Raw genomic sequence first — 22,638 nt, forward strand, 5'->3', positions numbered from 1 at the left:
GGGAGTCTTCTCTTCTCATCTCCCTTTCTCATGTTTGCAATCTATCTTCAGTTCTCTACATTCCGTCTTCAGTTTGCTTTTTTTTTTTTTAATCATGAAAGTTCATCGCCATTTCAGTGTGAATTTCTCCTCATATACACATTTTGTAAGCAATATATGCTTTTTGGCAAGCATATGCATTTTAATGCACACTGATATGCCATTTTGTACATTTTACTTGGTTTGAGAACTGCCCTGCAAAATTTGGAGAAGTGGAAATTTTGATGGATGTTTTAGCTTGCATTTTGATTCAGGATGTATGAGTTCGGTAGATTCCCCTTTAAATGTGAACTGAATTTAACACACACACACACACACACTGGGCATGCTATTGTTTTTGAGCCCAGCTTGAGGACAAAATCAATTGCAAGCAGCCAGGGGCCCCTCTCTCACCTGCTGATTTCTCTCTTTCAAGTTTTCCCTATGTTTCAGGAATTTATGTATAGGTGGGGGGGGGGGGGTTGACCCTCCAGCAGATATCATGCACATGCAGTCCAATACCAAAATCACCACAATCACTTTTGTGGCTTTCGTGATTTGTCCCCACAGAACACTTCATCACAGTTTCTTCCTATCTATTCAAAGGGTCTTTGCTGCACAATACCAAATGTAACAATTCACTGATAAATGTATCTATGTACTGGCTCACTGGGAAAACTTCAGAAATTCACAGAGAGATGTGAGCTCAGTTACTCAACAGTCCCTCTGCCTGAGTGATAATTCCTGGCACCTGATACCTGAGTGCCAGACAGGTAGCCATTCCAGAAATAACAAACCCAGATGGAGACAAAAGGGTGTGATTAACTTGGCCGGGAAACAGGGAAATGTAAATATCTCCTTTGTTACACTTGATGGGTGTTTGGTGGAGGGCAAGGGGAACCATGGGGCAAGGTCCAGGATGCTCAGATTACTGCCACCAGACCTCTGCTTTCATGATGTAACCATGATGTACAGTGGTACCTCTGGTTACGTACTTAATTCGTTCCGGAGGTCCGTTCTTAACCTGAAACTCTTCTTAACCTGAAGCACTACTTTAGTTAATGGGGCCTCCCACTGCCGCCGCACGATTTCTGTTCTCATCCTGAAGCAAAGTTCTTAACCCGAGGTACTATTTCTGGGTTAGTGGAGTCCGTAACCTGAAGCGTATGTAACCTGAAGTGTATGTAACCCGAGGTGCCACTGTATTAGTGATGTAGTTAGGGGGGGTAACATGGGGATTACCAGCTAATAAAAGTTTGAGTTCTCTTTTGTTCGGGGCTTCCATCTTGTTCCACCTTGTGGCAGGTGGGAGTCCTGTCGCGACAGTCTTCAATAAAGACCAAACCTTACTGGCTGCTGTTTTGCTCTGGTATTCCTGGCTGCTGTCCTTATTTTTTGTCCAAGAGAGCCCTCAGATTTCTCTGTTAACACCTACCCGCTCCCATAAGAATATGAGGGACTGAGCACTGACTGGAGTCTAGTTCAAAATTCAACACCCTTTGCCTCTCGAACATTGTTTGTCTAGGTTCCCAGATGTTGTTGGACTATAACTCCCATCGTCCCCAGCCCTCTTAGCCATTGGTCAGGGATAATGAGAATTGTTGTCAAACATCTGGAGGCTGAAGAAAATGGCTTCCTTGCCTCCTTGCTTGAACATAGCCATCAGAGTTTCCCACCGCCCATCCTATTTATTTGCATATCTACAGTATTAAAATCATGCTGACACAATGAAGTCAGTGTAGAAAAGCTTTCCAAAAAAAAAGAGAGGATTTATTGATTCTCAGGAAAAAGTGTCATCATTTTGTTTGGCAATCAGATAGCAGATTGAAAAACATGAAGATGTGAAGCCAGGGAATACTCTATGCAGAACAGTTTTGCTCCGAGCTCAGTTGCAAATAGTTGACACCGACAGTTAAGCAGCAGAGAGAGTTGCTTGCTTTGGATCAGACATCACTGAAATAGAAAATTTTGAAGAAGTCAATATGATTTTGTTTATGTATCAGGGAGAAACTCTCCAATACTTCCCATGTAACTGTAGAATTTTATTGAATAGTAATTGCTTAGTTTATGGGTATTTTACTGCCTGAATGTAACTCATCCTTCTGGTTTTACAATCTGCTGACTGCTGCCAGATGCTAGATGCTGTCTATAGGGAACAACTGACTGCCAGCCAGCCAGCCAGCTGTCTGAAGGAAGAACTTGTGGCATGAACTGCCTTGTCCTCCTGGCCTGGGCATTGGTTTACTTTTGTCTTTCTTTAAAAATAATAATCCTAGTAGCTTGGAACACCTAGCAAGCACAGCAAGTAATGTGTGTCTATGAATAGGCTAGGGCAGCTTCCCCTTGGGAAGTGCATCATGACCGACCAATGACATCCTGCCCCAAGGGACTTCGTATTGGTTGTGGTGGTGGTGAGATGGCTTCCCCCATGTGCTGATGGAGCACACAGATCCCTCCCCCATATTATGCGTAGATTTCCCCACAGCTCTGACACTGCTGACTTTTCATCAGTCGGTGAAGATGCAACTCTTCAGCCTGGCCTCTGGGAGGCAGCTGAGAACTCAAAACTGTCACAAGCCACTCAGATAGAAGTTGTTTCTCTGTTGCTAGTTGATCTTAAATTTTAAGGATGTTTTCATATATATGAGTATTGCTTAAACAGTTTGCTGTTGTTTTATTGCTCTATTTCTGCCCTGGGACCAGTTAGTGAAGCATTGGGTTGTAGCCAACTAAATTCTAGCCAGAGTAGAATTATTGGAATTATATAATAATAATAATAATAATAATAATAATAATAATAATAATGTATTATTTATACCCCACCCATCTGGCTGGGTTTCCCCAGCAACTCTGGGTGGCTCCCAACAGAATATTTAAAACACAATAAAACATCAAACATTAAAAATTTCCCAAAACAGGGCTGCCTTCAGATGTCTTCTAAAAGTCAGATAGTTGTTTATTTCCTTGAAATCTGATGGGAAGGTGTTCCACAGGGTGGGCGCCACTACCGAGAAGGCCCTCTGCCTGGTTCCCTCACAGTGAGGGAACCGCCAGAAGGTCCTCAGAGCTGGATGGAGTAATGTCCGTTAATTTCAGTGAGTCTCCTTTGGAAATGTCTAATGTTAGATGCAACTCAGAACAAAGAGACAAGTAGCAGACCACTTCAGGAGATTTGTCTGGGAGACAGGTTCCAGGGCAGGCCATGTTCCAACTTGCAATATGGGTTGGGGGCTTCAGAGCAGGCTACCTTTAATCCACGATGTGGACTCCTTGAACAACTCCTAAGTTCCTAAGAGGATCGAACAGTAAAGTACTTCTTTTTTTTTATCCTCTTTAGGCAAAAACCTCCCCCAGAGCCACTCACCAGCTAGTGAAGTCCTTGGCCTTCCAGGAATCAATGACCTCAGCAATATTTCCTGCTACGTTCCCATTGGGCAGCTTCAGGTCATCAATACCATTTCCATTGAAGTTGCCACAGGAGGCACAGAGTTTTCCTTCCAGGCTTTCGCTGACTTCCACTGTCATTTCCCCACAGGCTCTGAGGAGAACTTTTACATCGGAGGCCAAATTAATTACGACGCCATCCTGAGAGACGCTTATGGAGACACCTGCAGATACCATTGCCGGGAGCGTCACTTGGTGCCCATTGACCTGAAATTCAGAAAAGGAGGGTGAAAGGTGTTGCGTTAATGGTTAGAGTAAGGGAGGGACCCTTTTTCAGCTCATGGGCTGCATTCCCTAATGGACAACTTTCTGGGGTCCACATGCCACTGGTGGGTGAGACCAGAAGCCAAAGTGGATGGAGTAATGGGTGGACTGTTACTGTTGTACAGTAGGTGACCTTCCAGCCTCACAAAACACAAAGGTTTCTGCACAGGCATGGACAAACAGCAGTCCACCCTCCATCCATCCAGGCAAGCAAAAACATTATCAGAGTCAGGCAAAAGCATGTGATGAGATATGGAGCAGGGCTGGTAACAGGTGTGTCCTAGGGAAAGCCCCAAGGGCCAAAGGGAGATGCCTGGAGGACTGCATTTGGCTCCTGGACTCGAGGTTCCCCTTCCTCTTGGTCAAGAGGAATGAGCATGCAGAGATAGCTTGCATATTCCTACTTCTTCATCATATCCAAAACTATTCCAAATTCAGAAGCTATGTAACTGATTATCACACACTGGGCGCAAACAACGTGAAAGGCAAGCCTGTCTGTGTGTGTGTGTGTGTTTGTGTGTGTGTGTGTGTGTGTGTGTGTGTGTGTGTTTGGTGGACTAGAGCACCAATCCAAGAGCACAGCCTATTTTCTTGTCTGGTCATTTTTCTTTCCTGCAACAGATTAAAGTCTGACCAATTTGGGAATTTGGTGTGAGCCTCCATGCTTGAACCCCCCAGGGACAATTTTCCTCCACAGAACACAGTACAGTGGTACCTTGGGTTACATACACTTCAGGTTACATACGCTTCAGGTTACAGACTCCGCTAACCCAGAAATAGTACCTCGGGTTAAGACCTTTGCTTCAGGATAAGAACAGAAATCGTGCGGCAGCAGCGCAGCGACAGCGGGAGGCCCCATTAGCTAAAGTGGTGTTTCAGGTTAAGAACAGTTTCAGGTTAAGAACAGACCTCCAGAACAAATTAAGTACTTAACCCGAGGTATCACTGTACCCGTTTCAGTCTTTGCTTTTACTGCTGTACAACTTTGGTTTGTTCTGCCACTGTCTACTTCTCGATAGCTGGGCCCTGAACCACTGCCCCTCTTTCTGTCCTCATAATGTCCATTATTCATAATCCTTTAGAGCGAGGAATGCTTTTCTAGGGCCATATTCTTTCATGGCAGCATTCTGGGAGCTACATGGCAGCCAGTGCCATCAGAATAAAGTGGGCAGATCAATGCATGCAATTCTTACCTTCGTACAGTAGGATACATTGCAGCCACGCAAAAGTAAGTCTTCTAAACATGCAAACCTTCCTACCATTTGCCCAGGTGAGCAAGAGGTAGAATCACAGCTCAGAGGCACATTCCAACCAAGCAAAAGCACTAATGGGAATGGAATGGAGCAGACCAGCGAGGGGTGTGGCCTGGCTTGGCAGGGGGTTGGACTCAATGGCCCTTGTGGTCTCTTCCAACTCTATGATTCTATGGCTATGGGAGTAGCCTGGAGCAAGTACTAAGGGCCATACCAAGAGGCCTGGATGAGATATTGTCTCCGGGCCCCAGATTTTCCACTTCTGTTTTAGACCAGGGCCAGAGGCATACCTATTGTAGGCTCCCTTGCACCCTTGACAAGGAGCTGCATTGCCACCTCCAAAGCCAGGAGAGACCATGGGTGAGGTAATTACAATGAAAGGTGATTTAGGCTTACTTTTGTTTTTTTGCTGTCTTACGTAGTTATTGGTGTTATGTTTTCTTTTTCTTTTATTTGTTTTCTTTACCTCTATATTGGAAGCTACCTAGAGAATTTTAATGAAATTTCACTACATAAATGCAGAAAACAAACAAACAATTACTGGTAAATAGTGGATTGTCTCCAACTAGCATCTTCTCTGAGCAGACCCACTGAAATCAATGGGCTGACGTCAGTAATGTTTATTATGTATGACCTACACAGGAGATGACCCCAGAGCCTGCCTTCGGAACTTACCCATGCCTCCTTGTTTGTTTTTACAGTGATAAGCATCCTTTGGAAAAACACGTGTATTATCGACACTGATGGCAAATCCATTTCGTTGCATTTCTTGACCACTGCTATGATCCTGAACCAAAAGAGGTCATTTTCATTGCAAAGGGAAGCCACCTCATAAGCTCCTTCATAAAGGATTCCCCCAGAGACGCCATCAAAGGAGGTCAACCGTGCTCCAGGGACGATGATGCACTCGCCTTCCTGCCCCCTGCAACCACGCACACCATTGTGGAGGCGACAAATCTCTCCTAACTGGCAGCTAGTTCCCTCACAGACCAGTTGGCCTGTTGGGCGACAAGTGCAGCTGGTTGAACAACCTTCAAAAACAATAGTCTCGCCAGCCTGGAAGATTTATAACGCACAAAAGGGAGAGGGAGATAAGAAAAGTGTGGTTAAATTAAAAATTTAAATGCACAATTATATATGATTGCTACTAGAATTCCATTTGCAAGCAAACATTCAAAATGTATATTTACAGAACCAAAGTATTTAAAACATGCAGCTATACAACTAATCCACCTTGCTGACAAAGGTCCGTATAGTTAAAGCTATGGTTTTCCCAGTAGTGAGGTATGGAAGTGAGAGCTGGACCATAAAGAAGGCTGATCACCAAAGAATTGATGCTTTTGAATTATGGTGCTGGAGGAGACTCTTGAGAGCCCCATGGACTGCAAGAAGATCAAACCTATCCATTCTGAAGGAAATCAGCCCTGAGTGCTCACTGGAAAGACAGATCCTGAAGATTAGGCTCCAATACTTTGGCCACCTCATGAGAAGAGAAGACTCCCTGGAAAAGACCCTGATGTTGGGAAAGATGGAGGGCACAAGGAGAAGGGGACGACAGAGGACGAGATGGTTGGATAGTGTTCTCGAAGCTACCAGCATGAGTTTGACCAAACTGCGGGAGGCAGTGGAAGACAGGATTGTCTGGTGTGCTCTGGTCCATGGGGTCACAAAGAGTCGTACATGACTAAACGACTAAACAACAACAACATACAACTATACAACTATATCCATAAGGGTATGCCAATGCAACATAAATGACAAACAGATAATAAAATAGATACTAAAAGAGGTACTTGAATTAGCATTAAATCAATTTCAACCCCGACTATGCTATGTTCTCTCTTCATATATTGCACTTGTTTCCCTTGTCCCTTCCTGCTCTGCTCCATCAGCTTTGCTGGTCCAGAGGTTCTCCCCAACTTGTCTCATTCTCTCTCCATCACTCTGCAGGCTTGGCCTTTTTCAGCAACCCTTTCTCCTCGTCTACTCTATGTGACCCTATGGTGAGCATGAGAAGATGCCACAGACATGTCTTCTTTTTCTGGTGGCCAATGCATGAGCGGCCATCCTAAGGAGGTAAGACAAACTATTCTTTGGGTTTGCTTAGAGTGTTATTCATGGACACCACCACTTTCACTGTACTTACCTTTATGTAGCGCCCATCATGCGAACAGCCACAGTTCCCCACTGCCACACACCTGTCACCGTCAAACAGGTAGCCATAATCACACTGGCAACCTTCAAAGCATTGTTTTGTGCACCGGCCTGGAGTGGATAAGCTGGTGCAAGTGAAATCACAGGTCTTTGTACACAACTCATAGTGGCTGTTGGATGGGCAAGTGAGAGCTGAAAAAGAAGGGAAAGGAGACAAGTGATGAAAGGAGACAGCGATGGTTCAGACACATATAGAACATTAGCTAAGCATTTCTTAAGTTAGGGGGCAGGGGAGAGATCACCTATATTCATTGGGGTGTATGATAAGGGCAAAATAAAATAGAAGTTCAATAAAACACCATTTTTAAAATTTGTGGAAACCTGCCCACCCATACATGCAGAAGCCCCACCTATGCCTGCCCCACACCTGATTTTGTATATGTAGGGTAGGCAAAGGTGGCTTGACCACAATGGCCTCACGGGCCAAATGGGAAGGGTGTTGGTGGACCTAATTTGACCTGCAGGCCGGAGGTTCCCCACCCTGATCTAAATGCTGAAGGTGAAACCATTTTCTATAGGCAACGCATCTTCACAAACAGAGGCTGGAGAAATTAGTTTTTTTTAATTTAATTTTAAAGAAATAGCTTATGTTCTATGGGATCCAAATACAGATACCATTGAAGTATCTGTTGGCCAATATAACAGGATGGATGGATGGATGGATGAGAGAGAGAGCCTTTTAAACTGTGGGGGGCGGTATTGTCGTTATTGGTTACTATGTTACATATTCTTGTGTTTTTATATTGTAAACCACCCTGTGATCCTCGGCTGAAGGGTGGTATAGAAATTTAATAAATAATAATAAATAACAATAACTGCAGATTCCTGTACAAACGTACGGCAGAAGTTGTTTGTTCTCCAGGCTCCAATGGTAACTCCTGCAGCTTGACATGCCGCTACGTAGGCCTGGATGCTCCTACAGAGAGTTTCTCCAGCACCATTGGCTGCACACATGTCATACAGACAGTGGTTGAAGTATTCAGCAGGGTCCACCACGGAGTGACAGTTCCTGAAGGGGCCGGATTGGGCTTGGATCATTCCGCAGGAACTCTCGGGTCGGTACGGCGCTGTCTTGGCTGCATCACAGACGGGACATTTATCTCCACAACCATCAGAGCATCTGATACCATCAATGGGAACCTTCCAAGAGGCCCCAAACTCGATCACATTCTGGGTTCTTTCCCCCGTGGGTAGAGTAAAGTCATCAGTCTTGTCCTTATTGAAATTGCCACATAGGCCATTGACAAGTCCCTGATAGTTACTGGGGACAGACACCAGAACATACGAGGAGGTGTCAAAAAGGACTTGGAGACCAAAGTTGGACTGGAGAATGATATTGTTGCCTTCCTGGTTGGCCCAGAGTTTCCCATCGTTTGTCTTCATGGGCAGCGTATAGAGCTCTCCATTCACCTGCATTAACCACAGAGAAGGTGACCATGGACACAGTTTAAAATTGTCAGAATTTAATGGATTTATATACCACTTTTCAGGCAAAGAATGTATTTTGTGGTTTTATATTCTGATTTTATTCTGTGAACTGCCCTGAGACCTGTGCGTATAGGGTGGTATATAAATAATAATAATAATAATAATAATAATAATAATAATAATAATAATAGAATGCCTCCCCAAGCAGTTTACAAGTTAAGGGTTCTTCTAGACTCCCACTATTCTGGAAGGATTCAAACACATAGCAGAAATTTAGATTTGTGCCATTCAAGTGGATTCAAGCACCCTGTCTCCCCAGGGCAACAAATCCACAGGCTTTTTTTTGCAGAGTAGATAGAAATGTATTAGGATATACACTGTAAAATATAATATTAAAACCATTTTAAATATCAATTTCCTTCAAAAAGACATAAGCAAGCATACAACATACAATAAATACCAGCACAACTAGTATCTCAGAGCCAGACCAAACAATACCTTACTACAGGGCAAATCATAATTTGTTAGTCACTAAAGACCTAAAGGTAGGGACGCGGGTGGCGCTGTGGGTTAAACCACAGAGCCTAGGACTTGCCAATCAGAAGGTCAGCAGTTCGAATCCCCGCGACGGGGTGAGCTCCTGTTGCTCGGTCCCTGCTCCTGCCAACCTAGCAGTTCGGAAGCACGTCAAGTGCAAGTAGATAAATAGGTACCGTTGTGGCGGGAAGGTAAACAGCATTTCCGTGCACTGCTCTGGTTCACCAGAAGCGGCTTTGTCATGCTGGCCACATGACCCAGAAGCTGTACGCCAGCTCCCTCGGCTAATAAAGCGAGATGAGCACCGCAACCCCAGAGTCGGTCATGACTGGACCTAATGGCAGGGGTCCCTTTACCTTTACCTTAAAGACCTAAAGACCAGTCAAAAGGGATCAAGGGTTTGCAACAGAACAGCCCTGCAGTGTTGCCAGTGGGTCTTACTCTCTGGTAGTTGCTGTCCAGTTGGGAGGGGACTTGGGAACCCCCAAAAGGATTCTGAGCCGGTACCTAGCACTCATCAGTTCAACCTAAACACGATTGGGTAGAGAAATCAGGGCTAGCTTCCAGCAGCGTCATCCTAGTCTAAGATCCAAGCAGCTTGCTTGTTTCTCTAGTGGACCCCCCCTAAACTCCCTAAAACCCTAAAAAATGAAATCAACACACCCTACATTTCCTATACAGTTCCCTTATCACTTTCGTGTTTTATTTCAAAATCATGTTTTATTGTTTAAAGCATTTATATAACAGGTTGCTGCAGAAAAAAATGGAGAATTGAATTTAATATTGGAAAAAATGAGAAACTGAGACAAACCCAGATAGTAAGATGGGGTGCAATGGATATTGGGAGATGACGTTCTCCCAGGGACTCCTGCAATTGTAGAAACTGCTAGTGAACTTTGCTGGCATTTCTACTTCAAAGAGGCTAAACCCAGAACAGAACTTACCTTGACTTTCCACTTTATTGCCCTCTCAATGACAACGGTATATCCATGACAAGAGACCACAACCATCTTGGTAAAAGACTTTTCATTCTCCACCACCACTGAGAAGTTTGCCAGCTGAGAACTCACACCATTGACTTTAGCTAAAGTATAAGTGCAGGTTCCTTGGAAGTCGTAGGCCTGTCCATCAAAAGTTAGGTAGTGGGAGCCTGCGGCCAAACTGCATGTACCAGACCCTACAGGATGACAGCCGTGGACACCGTCCTTTACCCTACATTCCTCATGGGGCCCACAGGAGAAGTCCAAGCATTGGACAACTCCATTGTCTGCACATTGGCATCGTTTCTGGCAAGAGGAACCGGGGTAGAAAACCTCTCCCTTCTTGTAGTAGTTGCCCTGGTGCTCACAGCCACAATCGCCAATGGAGACACATTGGTCCCCACTCAAGATAAACCCTGGATTGCAATAGCATCCTTCTTTGCAGGACATCTCACAGCAATCAGGAGCCGAGAGACCATGACAAGTGGCAGGGCAGCCGTTTCCGCAGAGCTCGTAGTAAGAGTTGGGTGGGCAGGCAGGGCCTGGAAGAAAGGACAAAAACAGACTGTGGAGAATTTCAAGCTAGGGCAGAGGTTGTTTCAGAGACATCGACAGGAAGAGGTCTGCAAGACTCTTTTGCCTATTCTGTTTATGCAGTGCCATCTACTGGTTAGTTTTTAGTGAAGGCTGTCATCCGAATTCATATTTAAATCCATTAATGGAATAGTTAAAGAATATAGAAGTATCTCATTGATCATCATCATCATCATCATATCGCTTTGCCCTGCAGCACTTGCAATTGCTGAATAAATTCAAAATGAAGCCTGTTAAAAGATGTTACAGCATTTTAAATGCCTGGGTGGTTTAGACTAAGAATGATACTGCTTCCCTGCCCCTCTCCAGGATCAACATTTAAAATTGGATAGATGTGAAACCCCGCTACTTGAATTATCAAGGTTGAAATGAATTTGACACTTAAATGTTCAATCTGAATGTGGAGATCAGTAAATGCAAAATGCTTCACATCTAATGTCAAAATTGCTATATGCAGATTGGATTCCGACTGAATTTTTTAGGGGAATCTTAGCTCTGATGTGACCTGTATGTATCAAGTCATAGATGTTGCTGACAAGTCAAAAGGCTTAAACAAAAAGATTCCAACTGGTCTTTCAAAATCCAAGGGTATTTTTTAAAAAATAAAATTCTTAAGCATTATGGGCTGTATCCAGCTAAGTTTTACTCATTATAGAGCCATTGAAATTAATAAAGCTAAGTTAGTCATGTTCATTCATTTCAACCGGTGTACTTTGAGCATGACTGACATTGAATAACAGACAATAAGAGTTAAGACCTTGTCTCTGCTGAGGAAGAGAGAGGAGCCTGTTACTATTTGCCTTTATACAATGATCTGGTACCTATTCAAAAACTCTGATGAATGCTGAAATACATTTAGAGAGAAAATAATCTAATTGCAAACTTCACATTTCAAAATTTGATGAATGTCAAGTTTATGCAGCACTTCCCTTCAACTCATGCACATCCCTAAAGTTGAACTAGGGGAGGGAGGGCAGCTCAGTGGTGGATCATGTGCTTTTCATGCAAATAACTGCTGGTTCAACCCCCAGCAGCCCCAGGTATGACTGGGAAAAGTCCCTGGCTGAGATCCTAGAGAACCAATGCCAGTCAGTGTAAACAACAGATGACGTGACTTATGGAAGCTTCAAGAGGCAACACTTACTGCAGAAAGAGTTTGATCTCCATTCTTCAATCTCAACGTCCAGAGCCTGACATGCTGCCACGTAGATGCTGATGGCATCACACATAATTTTATGCTGACCATGATACTGGCAGGTGTCAAAGATGCAATCTGTGAAGTAGGGTGTTGGGTCAAGGACATCATGGCATCGCCAGAATGGCCCATCCTTTTTGATGAGGATGCCACAGTACTGGTCGCCCTTGTAGGTTTCTTTCTGCGCATCTCCACATGGCGGGCAATCGGTGGTGCAACCCGGTGTGCACCCAGGGGCCTCTCCAACTTTCCAGCTCTCTGCAAATTGGGAGATGCTGGATGCATGACCCCCATCCTTCATGGTCAAGTCATCATTGGGGTTCAAGTTGTTGTTGCCACAGAGGCCACAAACGGCATTGGCGTACGTACTGGGTACAGTGACTTTGGCATTGGTGTTCCAGTCAAAGGCTACCGTCAGGCCAAAATCAGTCTTGATGACGCCCTCATTCCCACTGATGTAAGCTTTTATCTTGTCTTCATGGTAGAAAGGCAGGTTCACAAAGACGCCATTGACCTGGAATGTGATGCAACAGGAATTGTTACCGTAAAGCCATATCTAATGGAAGGCTACATTCACACCATGCATTTCAAGCAGTATGATAGCAAATTAAACAATTGTGGCTTCTCCAATAGGATCCTGGAAGCCAGAGCTTGCAAAGTGTGCTGAAAGTTGTTGGGGAACCGCTATACTCAGAGTTCTCTGTGAAGAAGGATTGAGTGTTAAAGCACTCTTTCAGAGTAAAAGCAGGTTAACTCACCATTGCTGAGCAGCTGGGGATCCTGCTCTCACTGACTACAAACCACCTTTGCCTAGTTCCATCTTCAGGAGCTGCAATTGACAGCCCTCAGTGGGCCACCAGCTGCATATAATCCACAATGAATTATGATTGTAGCTGTGCAACACATCTCTACGTTACGTAGCCTATACTCTGCATAAGAAGAGCCCAGGTAGTTAAAGCTACAATGTCCAAAGATACAGAAACTATTCCAAGTGCCTCAGCCACCCTCCCAAGGGGTCCTGAAAGGATGCAAAGAACCTCCACATACATACATACATACATACATACATACATACATACATCAATTCCTGTGTCAATACCTGGATCCTGCGCGGATGCTCCTGGCTCATAATCACGGTTACATCGTAGACCTTCAGTGTCACCACTTTGGTGTAAGACACCTTTGGGTTGCCTCGGTTGTTGTTCTCCACATTGACAGTGAAAGGCCTGAGAGTCGGGTCCTTAGAGCAGAGCCCAACCAGCTGGTAAACACAGGTGCCCATGAAGTCATATTTCTTCCCATCAAAAGTCGTATAGTGAGGGTCCCCAGTTGCTGAGCAAGTAGCAGTGCTTACGGGATAACAGCCCCGGACTCCGTTGACCACAGTGCACTGCTCACTGGCTTTGCAGCCAGCTGGTTTGCACACCGCAAAGCCCAGGGTGGGATCACATGTGCAGCGGAAGCCACAGGTTTCATCAGCCCAGAACTCCTCTCCGGGTTTGTAGTAGAGCCCATTGTAGGTGCAGCCACAGCTCCCAACAGGCACACACTTGTCGACGCTGAGGACGTAGCCATCGTTGCACTGGCAGGCTTCCACACATGGCTGCGTGCAGAAAGAGGGAGCCGTGCGGTCGGAGCAGCTGGCAGGGCAGGCATTGCCACAGAACTCATAGTGGCTATTCTGAGGGCACGGCAAGGCTGTAAGGAGGAGAACATCAGGAATTTAAGAACTGATAAAACGTGCTGAAGTCTCAACTTCGCAAGAGCTCTTGTTGCTGATATTGTATGTGGAAGCAGGAACACTGGGAGTTTAAAAGTGCACTTACATGAAAGATACTATCCTTTTCCCAGGATAACATAAGGTCCAGCAGCCACATGGTCAGATGGATTAAACAATAATAGGATTAAACAAATTCATGGTGAATAGGTTGCTATGTTCTACCTTCACTGTGGGAGACAGAATGCCTGTGAATACCCTTTGCTGGGACTCTGAAGTAGGGAGAGTGCTGTTGCACTCATAGGCTGCTTGTGAATTTTCTATGGGCATCTGATTGGCTGCTGCGAAAACAGGATGCTAGACCTTGTGTTCTTATGACTCAGGTAGCAAAATGTTTTGGTCCAGCCATGCTTCTACTCATTCCAATAGCCAAAGAGATTCACAAAGCTCTGCTGCTGGAGGAGTGATGTAGTTCATGGATTTGTTTGCTTCGGATGCAGCTATTCTCAACCACAAACTGATTTACAAAGCAAACAGGGTATCTCATTTGAGGTTTTCCTCTTGTTTATGGTTTTAGCAATGAAAAAGCATGTACTTAGTGGGCTATCTTGTGCACTGTGGCTTTCTTTCCCTGCCTCTTTGTGTGGCAGCAGATATTTGTGGAGGGTTGGAAGTTGAAGGTCTGTGGACTATTAATAATCACTGCTGCTCTAAGCCATAGGTGTCATTACATACATTGTGTGTATAAAGGAAAAGTACTCACCACAGCCAGAGGCTGTCCTCCAATCATATATGGTGGCACCCTCTTTCCTACAGGTTTTAGCATAGGCCTCCAAGGCCTGGCAAAGGATGTTCTTGGCTCCTCCATTGAGACACACATCATAAATGCAGCTGTCAAAGAAGTCATCTGGATTCACTATGGAATGGCATTCTCTGAAGGGGCCCCCTGAGGTTTTGCTGATCAGCCCACAGTACTCTTCCTTTCCATACAGCGCCCTCTTGCCCTCATCACATGTTGGGCAATTCCCTCGGCAGTAATCCCAGCAAAAGGGGTCCCGGTCCTTGACTTTCCAGCTGCTGGCCCAGCTTATGATGGAGGCAGCCTTGGTGCCATTGGGAAAGACCATGTCGTCTGCAGGGTTTTGGTTGAAGTTTCCACACAGCCCACAGATGGTCCCATAGTAGCTGCTGGGGAGAGTGATCACCAGGTGCCATTTCCAATCATACGTCACTTGCAGGCCGAAATCTGTTTGCAGGACAGCATTGGTGCCACTCTGGTACAGCTTGATCTTGCCATATTCAAGAGTCAGTGGCAGGCTGACAATGTTGTCATTCAGCTAGAGGCAGAAAGGCAAGACAACACACACACAGGAATAATTCCTTTGGTTTTCTTAGGCTTTTTGGAGATTGTGCCACACAATCCCATGTAGTCACAACTGCAGGAAACAGGTACAGCCAGGTTGATCCTAGCCTTATAACCCCACTTACTTGGCAGCAAACCCACTGAATTCAATCGGACTTGTATATCAGCAGACATGGTTAGGAACTGTGTTGTTACTGTACCACTTAAGGAGTCGTGGCTCCCATCACCATCATTGTTATGGCTTTTCAAAAGGGGGAGAGGCAAGGCAGCAGCGAGGATGTAGTGAGGCAAACACACCAGCAGAGCCAATTCTGCTGAAGCATTTGCACTGAACCAACCCTGCCACTGTCTTGCCCCTTGCCACAGTGACACAAGCTCAGGAAAATGAGATAGGACATCCTGGCAGCATTAAGATAAATTCAACTGTGTAAATAAGTTTTGTTGGATGCAATAATGGAATACTGAATGGTATAGTTTTTTTGTAAATATGCAGGGATTTATGTTATGTAAAATGAACCATGGAAAGAGAAGCAGGGAAGTCAATGATATCTTAAGGATGTAAAATGAGTATTTTAAATTGTAAAACAGAAAATTTTCCAAAAGAAAGAAAAATGAGATAGGACTCCTGGATAATGAGGGCCTTTTAGTTATGTAATAGCATGATGGTCATTACCTCAGTTATTCAGAGTGGTATAGCAATCTGATTTGCAATCGTTTGTTTCTCTTCTCCATCCTGACATACGTATATACTATTTTTTTCCTTACTCATTAATGCTACTTTAAACTTTTGGGCTCTGGCTATATATCAGAATGAAATCCATTACACTCAGTGGGGTCATCCCCCCCTGACTATTTGACATACCCGGATTCTTCCAGTTTCCTGTTTGTGGATGGAGATCTTGTACCCATAGACATAGATGTTGGTCAGACGCACGTAGGACACAGCCTGGTTGCCCCTGTTGTCATTCTTCTCATCGATAGTGAAAGGCACCAGTGTAGCATCATTCCCACAGTACTTGGCAATAGTGTAAGAGCAAGTGCCCTGGAAATCAAACTTCTTTTTGTCAAAGGTTTGGTAGTGTGGGTCCCCCCAGGCCCAGCAAATTCCTGAGAAGTTAGGGATGCATTTGGCCTGGCCGTTCACAATCCTGCATGTTTCTTTTTCTCGGCACTTCAGGGATTTACATGGATCTGGAATGAAAGGGGCGAAATGTGAGTGATTGCTAGATGCAATTCGGGGTGAATATCTAATTGCGTGCAGCCAGTACGGTGCCCTTCAGATGCTGTTTCCCTCCAGTTCCCATCAGCCTCAGCCAATATGGCAGATGGTCAGGACTGATGGGAGCTGTAGTCCAAGAACACATGGATAGTACCATGATGGCCTCATGGCAATAGGCGGAAGCAAAAAAGGCAAGAGTAACACATAACCCTCACTTCCTGTCCCAGTTTTATTGGGCTGGAATAACTCCCTGAACTCTGATAATGCTTCTTGATTGTCTGGGTAGAGGACAGAGATGTGTGAGTGTGGATAAGTCAAAGAATCATAGAGTTGGAAGAGACCATAATGATCATCTAGTCCAACCCCCTGCAATGCAGGAATATGCAGCTGTCCCGTACGGGGATAGAACCTGCAACCTTGGCATTATCAGCACCATGCTCTAACCAACTGAGCTATCCATTTCTTTCAAAAGCCACTACTTGGGCAGCAGCGCCATATTAAAGACAAAGGGAATCATATTACAAGCACCTCTGTGCCCTAGTCAATGGTCAGGGACAATGACGTCACCTTGAAGGGTCACAGTTTCCTCATCTCGTCCTTTAATTAATCTCTCCTTACCCTTATTAATACAACCCATGACTCCATCTTGGATCTTGCACATCTCATCAGCAGCGCAGTTGTGGGCCTCACAAATCACTCCCAGGCCTGGGATGCAGTGGCAGATCTCCTGGCATGCATTCAGCAGAACCTTCTCATTGGGCTGGTGGGAAATTTGGAAAACAATAAGATATAGCAACAACAGAATTAGGGCAGAATCAGATCTACACTAAAGGTGTAGGTGAAGATGGCAAATAGCATCCAGCCAAGAGTTCTGAATGTGGTTCTCTGTTGCAACTGGACCTGAAGTCAATAACATTATTTATGAATACATGTCAGCTTCTAAATGCTCTGAAGCAACAAATGATGGCATGAAAACATTAACAGGTATCACATTTCAAGGAGAAACCCATTAATTGGTCGAGTCACCAGAGCTGGTAGTTTAAGAACGGTTTTGGTTTGAGAACGGATTTCCGGAACAGATTAAGTTCATAAACCAAGGTACCACTGTAAAAATAATGATAATGATTGTGGTGGTGGTGGTGGTGGTGGTGATGATGAGAAGAAGAAGAAGAAGAAGAAGAAGAAGAAGAAGAAGAAGAAGAAGAAGAAGTAGTAGTTATTATTTATACCCCACCCATTTGACTGGGTTTCCCGAGCCACTCTGCAACTAAGGAAGAGGGCTATTGAGCTCATGCCCTGCTTCCAAGCACCCCATAAACAGTTATGTGTGTTGGAAGCTGCCCAGAGTGGCTAGGATAACCCAGCCAGATGGGCGGGGTATAAATAATAACATTATTATTATTATTATTATTATTATTATTATTATTATTATTAGCCTCTGCACTGAGACAGAATGCTGGATTAGATAGGCTTAAGGTCTGGGCTCTTCTGTTTCATTTATAAACATGGCCTTAGTAATTCTGTCATATCCTTACATTTAAAAATGCATTATTCTGCCATTTGCTGCACCTCCTCATAACAACGGCAGTTCATTTGTTACGACTTTGTTACTTTCAGATTACACCTCAAGACACACACACACACACACACACACACAACTTGACTCAATTATACAAAGGCTGTGGAATTCTCTAAGTTCTAGAAATTATCACAACAGCTTGTGACTTCTGATTCGAAAGAACGTGAAACTGAGCAAACACAGAGGTAAAAGCAGATGAAAACAACTTGATCCATAATGACTGGGGACAGTAAAAATAAAAAAAATGTATTTTAATTTTAAAAGGAGGAGAGGAAAATCAGGTTCAGAAGACCATCTACCTTGTAGTAGCGTCCATTCTTTATGCACCCACAGTCTTTTGCGGGGACACAGCCGACACCATCAAAGAAGAAACCATCATTACACTGGCAGCCCTCAGCACAAGTCTTCGGACAGGGTGCAGGGTCTGTGATCTTAGCACAGGAGGTGGGGCAGAGCTGGGCACAGATCTCATAGTGACTGTTGGCAGGGCAGCGCATAGCTAAATTGGAAAAGAAAAAAAGATATTAGACCAAAAGAACCCCGGTGCTTCTTAAAATGGTTGTGAAAGACAGCATGTGAAATCCAAAAGAGGGACTAGTTCTTTTTCCTGGCTAGAATGTATCTTTGAACTCTGATCATGCTTCTTAATTTCCTGGATAGAGGATAGAGAGGGGTATAAAAGATTGGGGATAGATACTGGCCCACTGTACAAAGATAACAAATAACATCAATTGCTCCACCCATTTTTGCTCTGGCTTTGCTCACTATTGGCATATGGACCCAAAAAGGTTGCCAAGAAGGAAACATGGTCCCAGGACTGAAAAATGGCTCCCCATCTCTACCTTAGACTTCTGGCTCTGGCAGGAACTCATTGCAAACAATTTCGTAACTGGTGTGTCAGAAATAGTCAAGAGGGTGATCGTGTGTAATTGGAAAGGTCAAATGAATTCAGTCTCTGTAGAGCCTGAGACATTTTAGGGCTTTGCAAATGAGCACACCCCTCTAGTTTAGCCCCAAAGTGACATGGAACCAGTTCAGATTCTGCTCCCATTTCTCTTCTCCCATTTCACGTCCCCATGAACTTTCAATCCCCAGTACTTACGACAGAAGCAAGGGCTCCTCCAAGGCTCAACAGAGACTCCAGTTGCTTGGCAGGCAGATACGTAGCTCTGGATGCTGTTGCACAAGATCTGGCTGTCCCCGTTGCCCATGCACAGGTCATAGATGCAGTCGTTGAAGTATACGTTGGCATCGACCTTTCCATGGCAAGCCCTGAAGGGGCCATCAGATGCAGTGAGGATCCCGCAGTAGTGGCGCTGTTTGAAGATCTCCTTCTTCCTTTCATCGCAGACTGGGCAGCTGTTTCCAGAGCATCCATCTGAGCAAGATCCAGCTGCCCCATGGACTGGAACCTTCCAGGAAGCACCAAAGTCACCTGCATTGGAAGTTGTGCTCCCATCGGGTAGCAGGAAGTCGTCATCCTTCTGCCCGTTGTAGTTCCCACAGAGGCCTCGCATCTCACTCTGGTAAGTACTTGGGACTGTGACTGTCACACGGTAAACCAGGTCGTAGCTCACAATGAGACCAAAGTCAGTTTCTATCAGGATTTTTGTGCCGTGTTGATAGGCTCTGATCCGCCCAGCAGACAAGGATATAGGGACGGTGTAGATCAAGCCATTCACCTGCAAGAAGAATTTCCTGTTTGAGAAGGGTTGGTTTTTTGAGTTCGCAGTGGAAAGATAACCATAAAGCTCCTAGGAGGAACATATTTTATCCTAGCCCTCTCAGTGATGATAACCTGAAACAGGTGTGCTGAAAAGGGCATGTGAGGAAGAGTATGTGTACTTGAGGATGCTAGCTCTGCCCTCACCCCACCCTCATTGCTGTCACCCTACTCAACCTCCAGATGGGAATCAACAGGAGTATAGCATCTAGATCAAGGGAAGTAATAGTGCCACTGTATTCTGCTCTGGTCAGACCTCACCTGGAGTACTGTGTCCAGTTCTGGGCACCACAGTTCAAGAAGGACACTGACAAACTGGAACGTGTCCAGAGGAGGGCAACCAAAATGGTCAAAGGCCTGGAAACAATGCCCTATGAGGAATGGCTAAGGGAGCTGGGCATGTTTAGCCTGGAGAAGAGGAGGTTAAGGGGTGATATGATAGCCATGTTCAAATATATAAAAGGATGTCACATAGAGGAGGGAGAAAGGTTGTTTTCTGCTGCTCCAGAGAAGCGGACACGGAGCAATGGATCCAAACTACAAGAAAGAAGATTCCACCTAAACATTAGGAAGAACTTCCTGACAGTAAGAGCTGTTCGACAGTGGAATTTGCTGCCAAGGAGTGTGGTGGAGTCTCCTTCTTTGGAGGTCTTTAAGCAGAGGCTTGACAACCATATGTCAGGAGTGCTCTGATGGTGTTTCCTGCTTGGCAGGGGGTTGGACTCGATGGCCCTTGTGGTCTCTTCCAACTCTATGATTCTATGATTCTATGATTCTAGTCTATGAATAGGGAAGAAACTTGATTCGGTTTGCATTGAAAAGAATTTACATTTTCTGAAACCATATGAGAACCAAAATACCACTATCCTTGAAATTTTCTGAATTTTGCAATGCAGTTCTCTGGCCAAGTAACCTGTACAAAAATTGCATATACAATAGCAAAGTAATGTTTGTATAAAAATGCATATATTAGTGAAAATGACATATAGCAAGGGTAGGCAACCTGAGGCCCATGGGCCACAAGCGGCCCACAGGAGTCATTTAACCAGCCCACGAGCTGCCCCCAAACCGAGCTGCCTGTTCGGTGAGTGTCCACGCATTGCGCTACACCGGCGCAGTGCAGGGACTCACTTCCGCGGTGCCGGAAATCGCGTCTGCGCATGCTAAGACCTAGAAATCACATCTGCACAGACGCAGACACTGGAAATTGTGTCTGCGCAGAAGCAGATGCTGGAAATTATGGTCGTGCATGCTCATGCACACACGCTCGATCCCACAGAGGGATCTCCGCTAGAGTGAACCGTCCCACGCGAGGTAAACCTTGCCGACCCCTGACATATAAGAATGCACTGAAGTAGGAAATATTACTTGCCACATTGTGCATATTAGGCAAAACTGCGTGCAAAACTCAGTAGATTAGGATAAATTTGCAATAAAAATTGCACTAAAATGTAGACAATTTTTCAGGACTCTCTCTTTTTTTAAAAAAAAAAGAAGTGGAAATATGGAAAAACTGAAATTAGGGCTGGAAGAAAGAGAAACCAAACATAAATTCTCAGATTCATTTAGGACTAATTGAATGACTGAGCAAAGGCAATGTCTTAATGAGAGAGAAAAAAAGGTGAATGGCTAAAAATCATAGAATCACAGAGTTGCAAGGGACCCTGAGGGTCATCTAGTCCAACCCCCTGCAATGCAGGAATCTTAACTAAAGCATCCATGACAGATGGCCATCCAATTGCCCATTCCTTATAGCTTGGACTCACCATCACTTGACCTTGCTTGTTCTGTAGTAATGTAAGTGTAACGCCGTAGACTGAGACAGAAACCATCTTGGTAACGGACACCTTCCCATTCCCCCAGGCCTCGTTTTCCACATTGACAGTAAAGGATCTCAAGAGCCGGTTGCCTGTGTTAACCGTAGCCAAGGTATAGGTGCAGGTGCCTTGGAAGTCAAAGGCCCGTCCATCGAAGGAGAGATAGTGAGGGTCACCTGAACCAGAACAGGTGGCATTGCCGACAGGGTAGCATTTCCGGACGCCATCTGACAACCGGCATTCCTGATTGGGGCCACAGGAGAATGAGACACAGCCAATACTCCCCCCAGCGTGGCATATGCAACGCTCCTGACAGGTTGGATAGAAAGTCTCTCCTGCCGGGTAGTAGTGGCCTTGGTAGTGACAGCCGCACCGGGACGTGGGCACGCATTGATCGCCGCTCAGCAAAAAGCCCTCGTCGCACACGCAGTCTTCGTGGCACGTAGCCGAACAAGGGACTGAAGCATAAAAGCTGCCGCAGGTCTGAGCACAGCCTCCCGCACAGAGCTCGTAGTGGCTATTCGGAGCGCAGGAAAGACCTGTCAAGTGGAACCAGTACAAAGAAACATTGAGAGGGAGGAAAGGGCCAGGATGTTCTAGGATGGCATGCTGAAAGGGGTTTTTATAAGCATAAGGAAAGTTCTACTGGATCACATGAAAGGCCTATCTACTCCAGCATTCTGCTCTCAACCAGATACCTACATAAAGTCCACAAGCAGGACATGAACACAACAGCACTCTTCCACTAATGATTCCCAAATATGCCATGGACAGCTTTCCAACTGAGAGCTGGTTTTTGACCTATTTCTATACCTGTTTGGAATCCCCACTTTTCAATGGTAGCCTGGTGTGTGTGTGTGTGTGTGTGTGTGTGTGTGTTTACACTGCACCCCCCCACCTGGTTTACAGAAGTCCCATCTTTCTTTTCCTCTGATCATACAAGAACTGATTGCCCAGACTGGGAGAAAATAGGGATGTGGGAGAAATACAATTCGGCTCTCATTTAAAGGTGAAACTGCTTAATTCATAATTTCCAAAATCTCAGTGCAATTCTCCAACCAACTAGTATTTCCAAAAAATGCCTATATTTGGTGGGAAATGGCCATTAAAATGAACATTTTAGTGAAAATAGCATACCAAAGCACATTATCTATGGGGAAATTGCTTGCAAAAATGTGTTTGTAAGTAGAAATTGGTACTAAAATGCTGACAAATTTTAATGGGGATTTCTCCCCCACTTTCAAAAATGGCAGATTCCTTCTGAAATGTGGACAGCTGAATTTCAAATTAGAA

General features: G+C 44.8%; 1 protein-coding gene across 1 annotated transcript in view; it reads right to left on the reverse strand.

Annotated features, from left to right (window-relative positions):
* Positions 1 to 1,754: 1,754 nt before the first annotated feature.
* Positions 1,755 to 22,638, reverse strand: part of LOC310768527 (IgGFc-binding protein-like) — a 30,725-nt gene continuing 9,841 nt past the window's right edge. The window contains exons 8-21 of the mRNA XM_083626677.1: positions 21,295 to 21,884; positions 18,908 to 19,487; positions 18,105 to 18,304; positions 16,845 to 16,986; positions 15,870 to 16,198; positions 14,408 to 14,981; positions 13,027 to 13,625; positions 11,877 to 12,441; positions 10,103 to 10,680; positions 8,033 to 8,603; positions 7,126 to 7,325; positions 5,655 to 6,035; positions 3,383 to 3,669; positions 1,755 to 1,971 (exon numbers count right to left, since the gene is read on the reverse strand). Of these exons, the coding sequence (XP_083482803.1) occupies positions 1,962 to 1,971; positions 3,383 to 3,669; positions 5,655 to 6,035; positions 7,126 to 7,325; positions 8,033 to 8,603; positions 10,103 to 10,680; positions 11,877 to 12,441; positions 13,027 to 13,625; positions 14,408 to 14,981; positions 15,870 to 16,198; positions 16,845 to 16,986; positions 18,105 to 18,304; positions 18,908 to 19,487; positions 21,295 to 21,884 (5,606 nt within the window). The 3' untranslated portion in view covers positions 1,755 to 1,961. The remainder of the gene's footprint in view (positions 1,972 to 3,382; positions 3,670 to 5,654; positions 6,036 to 7,125; positions 7,326 to 8,032; positions 8,604 to 10,102; positions 10,681 to 11,876; positions 12,442 to 13,026; positions 13,626 to 14,407; positions 14,982 to 15,869; positions 16,199 to 16,844; positions 16,987 to 18,104; positions 18,305 to 18,907; positions 19,488 to 21,294; positions 21,885 to 22,638) is intronic.

The sequence above is a fragment of the Podarcis filfolensis genome, assembly GCF_964270895.1.
Source record: "Podarcis filfolensis genome assembly, chromosome: 8".
In the NCBI taxonomy this organism is placed as follows: Eukaryota; Metazoa; Chordata; class Lepidosauria; order Squamata; family Lacertidae; genus Podarcis; species Podarcis filfolensis.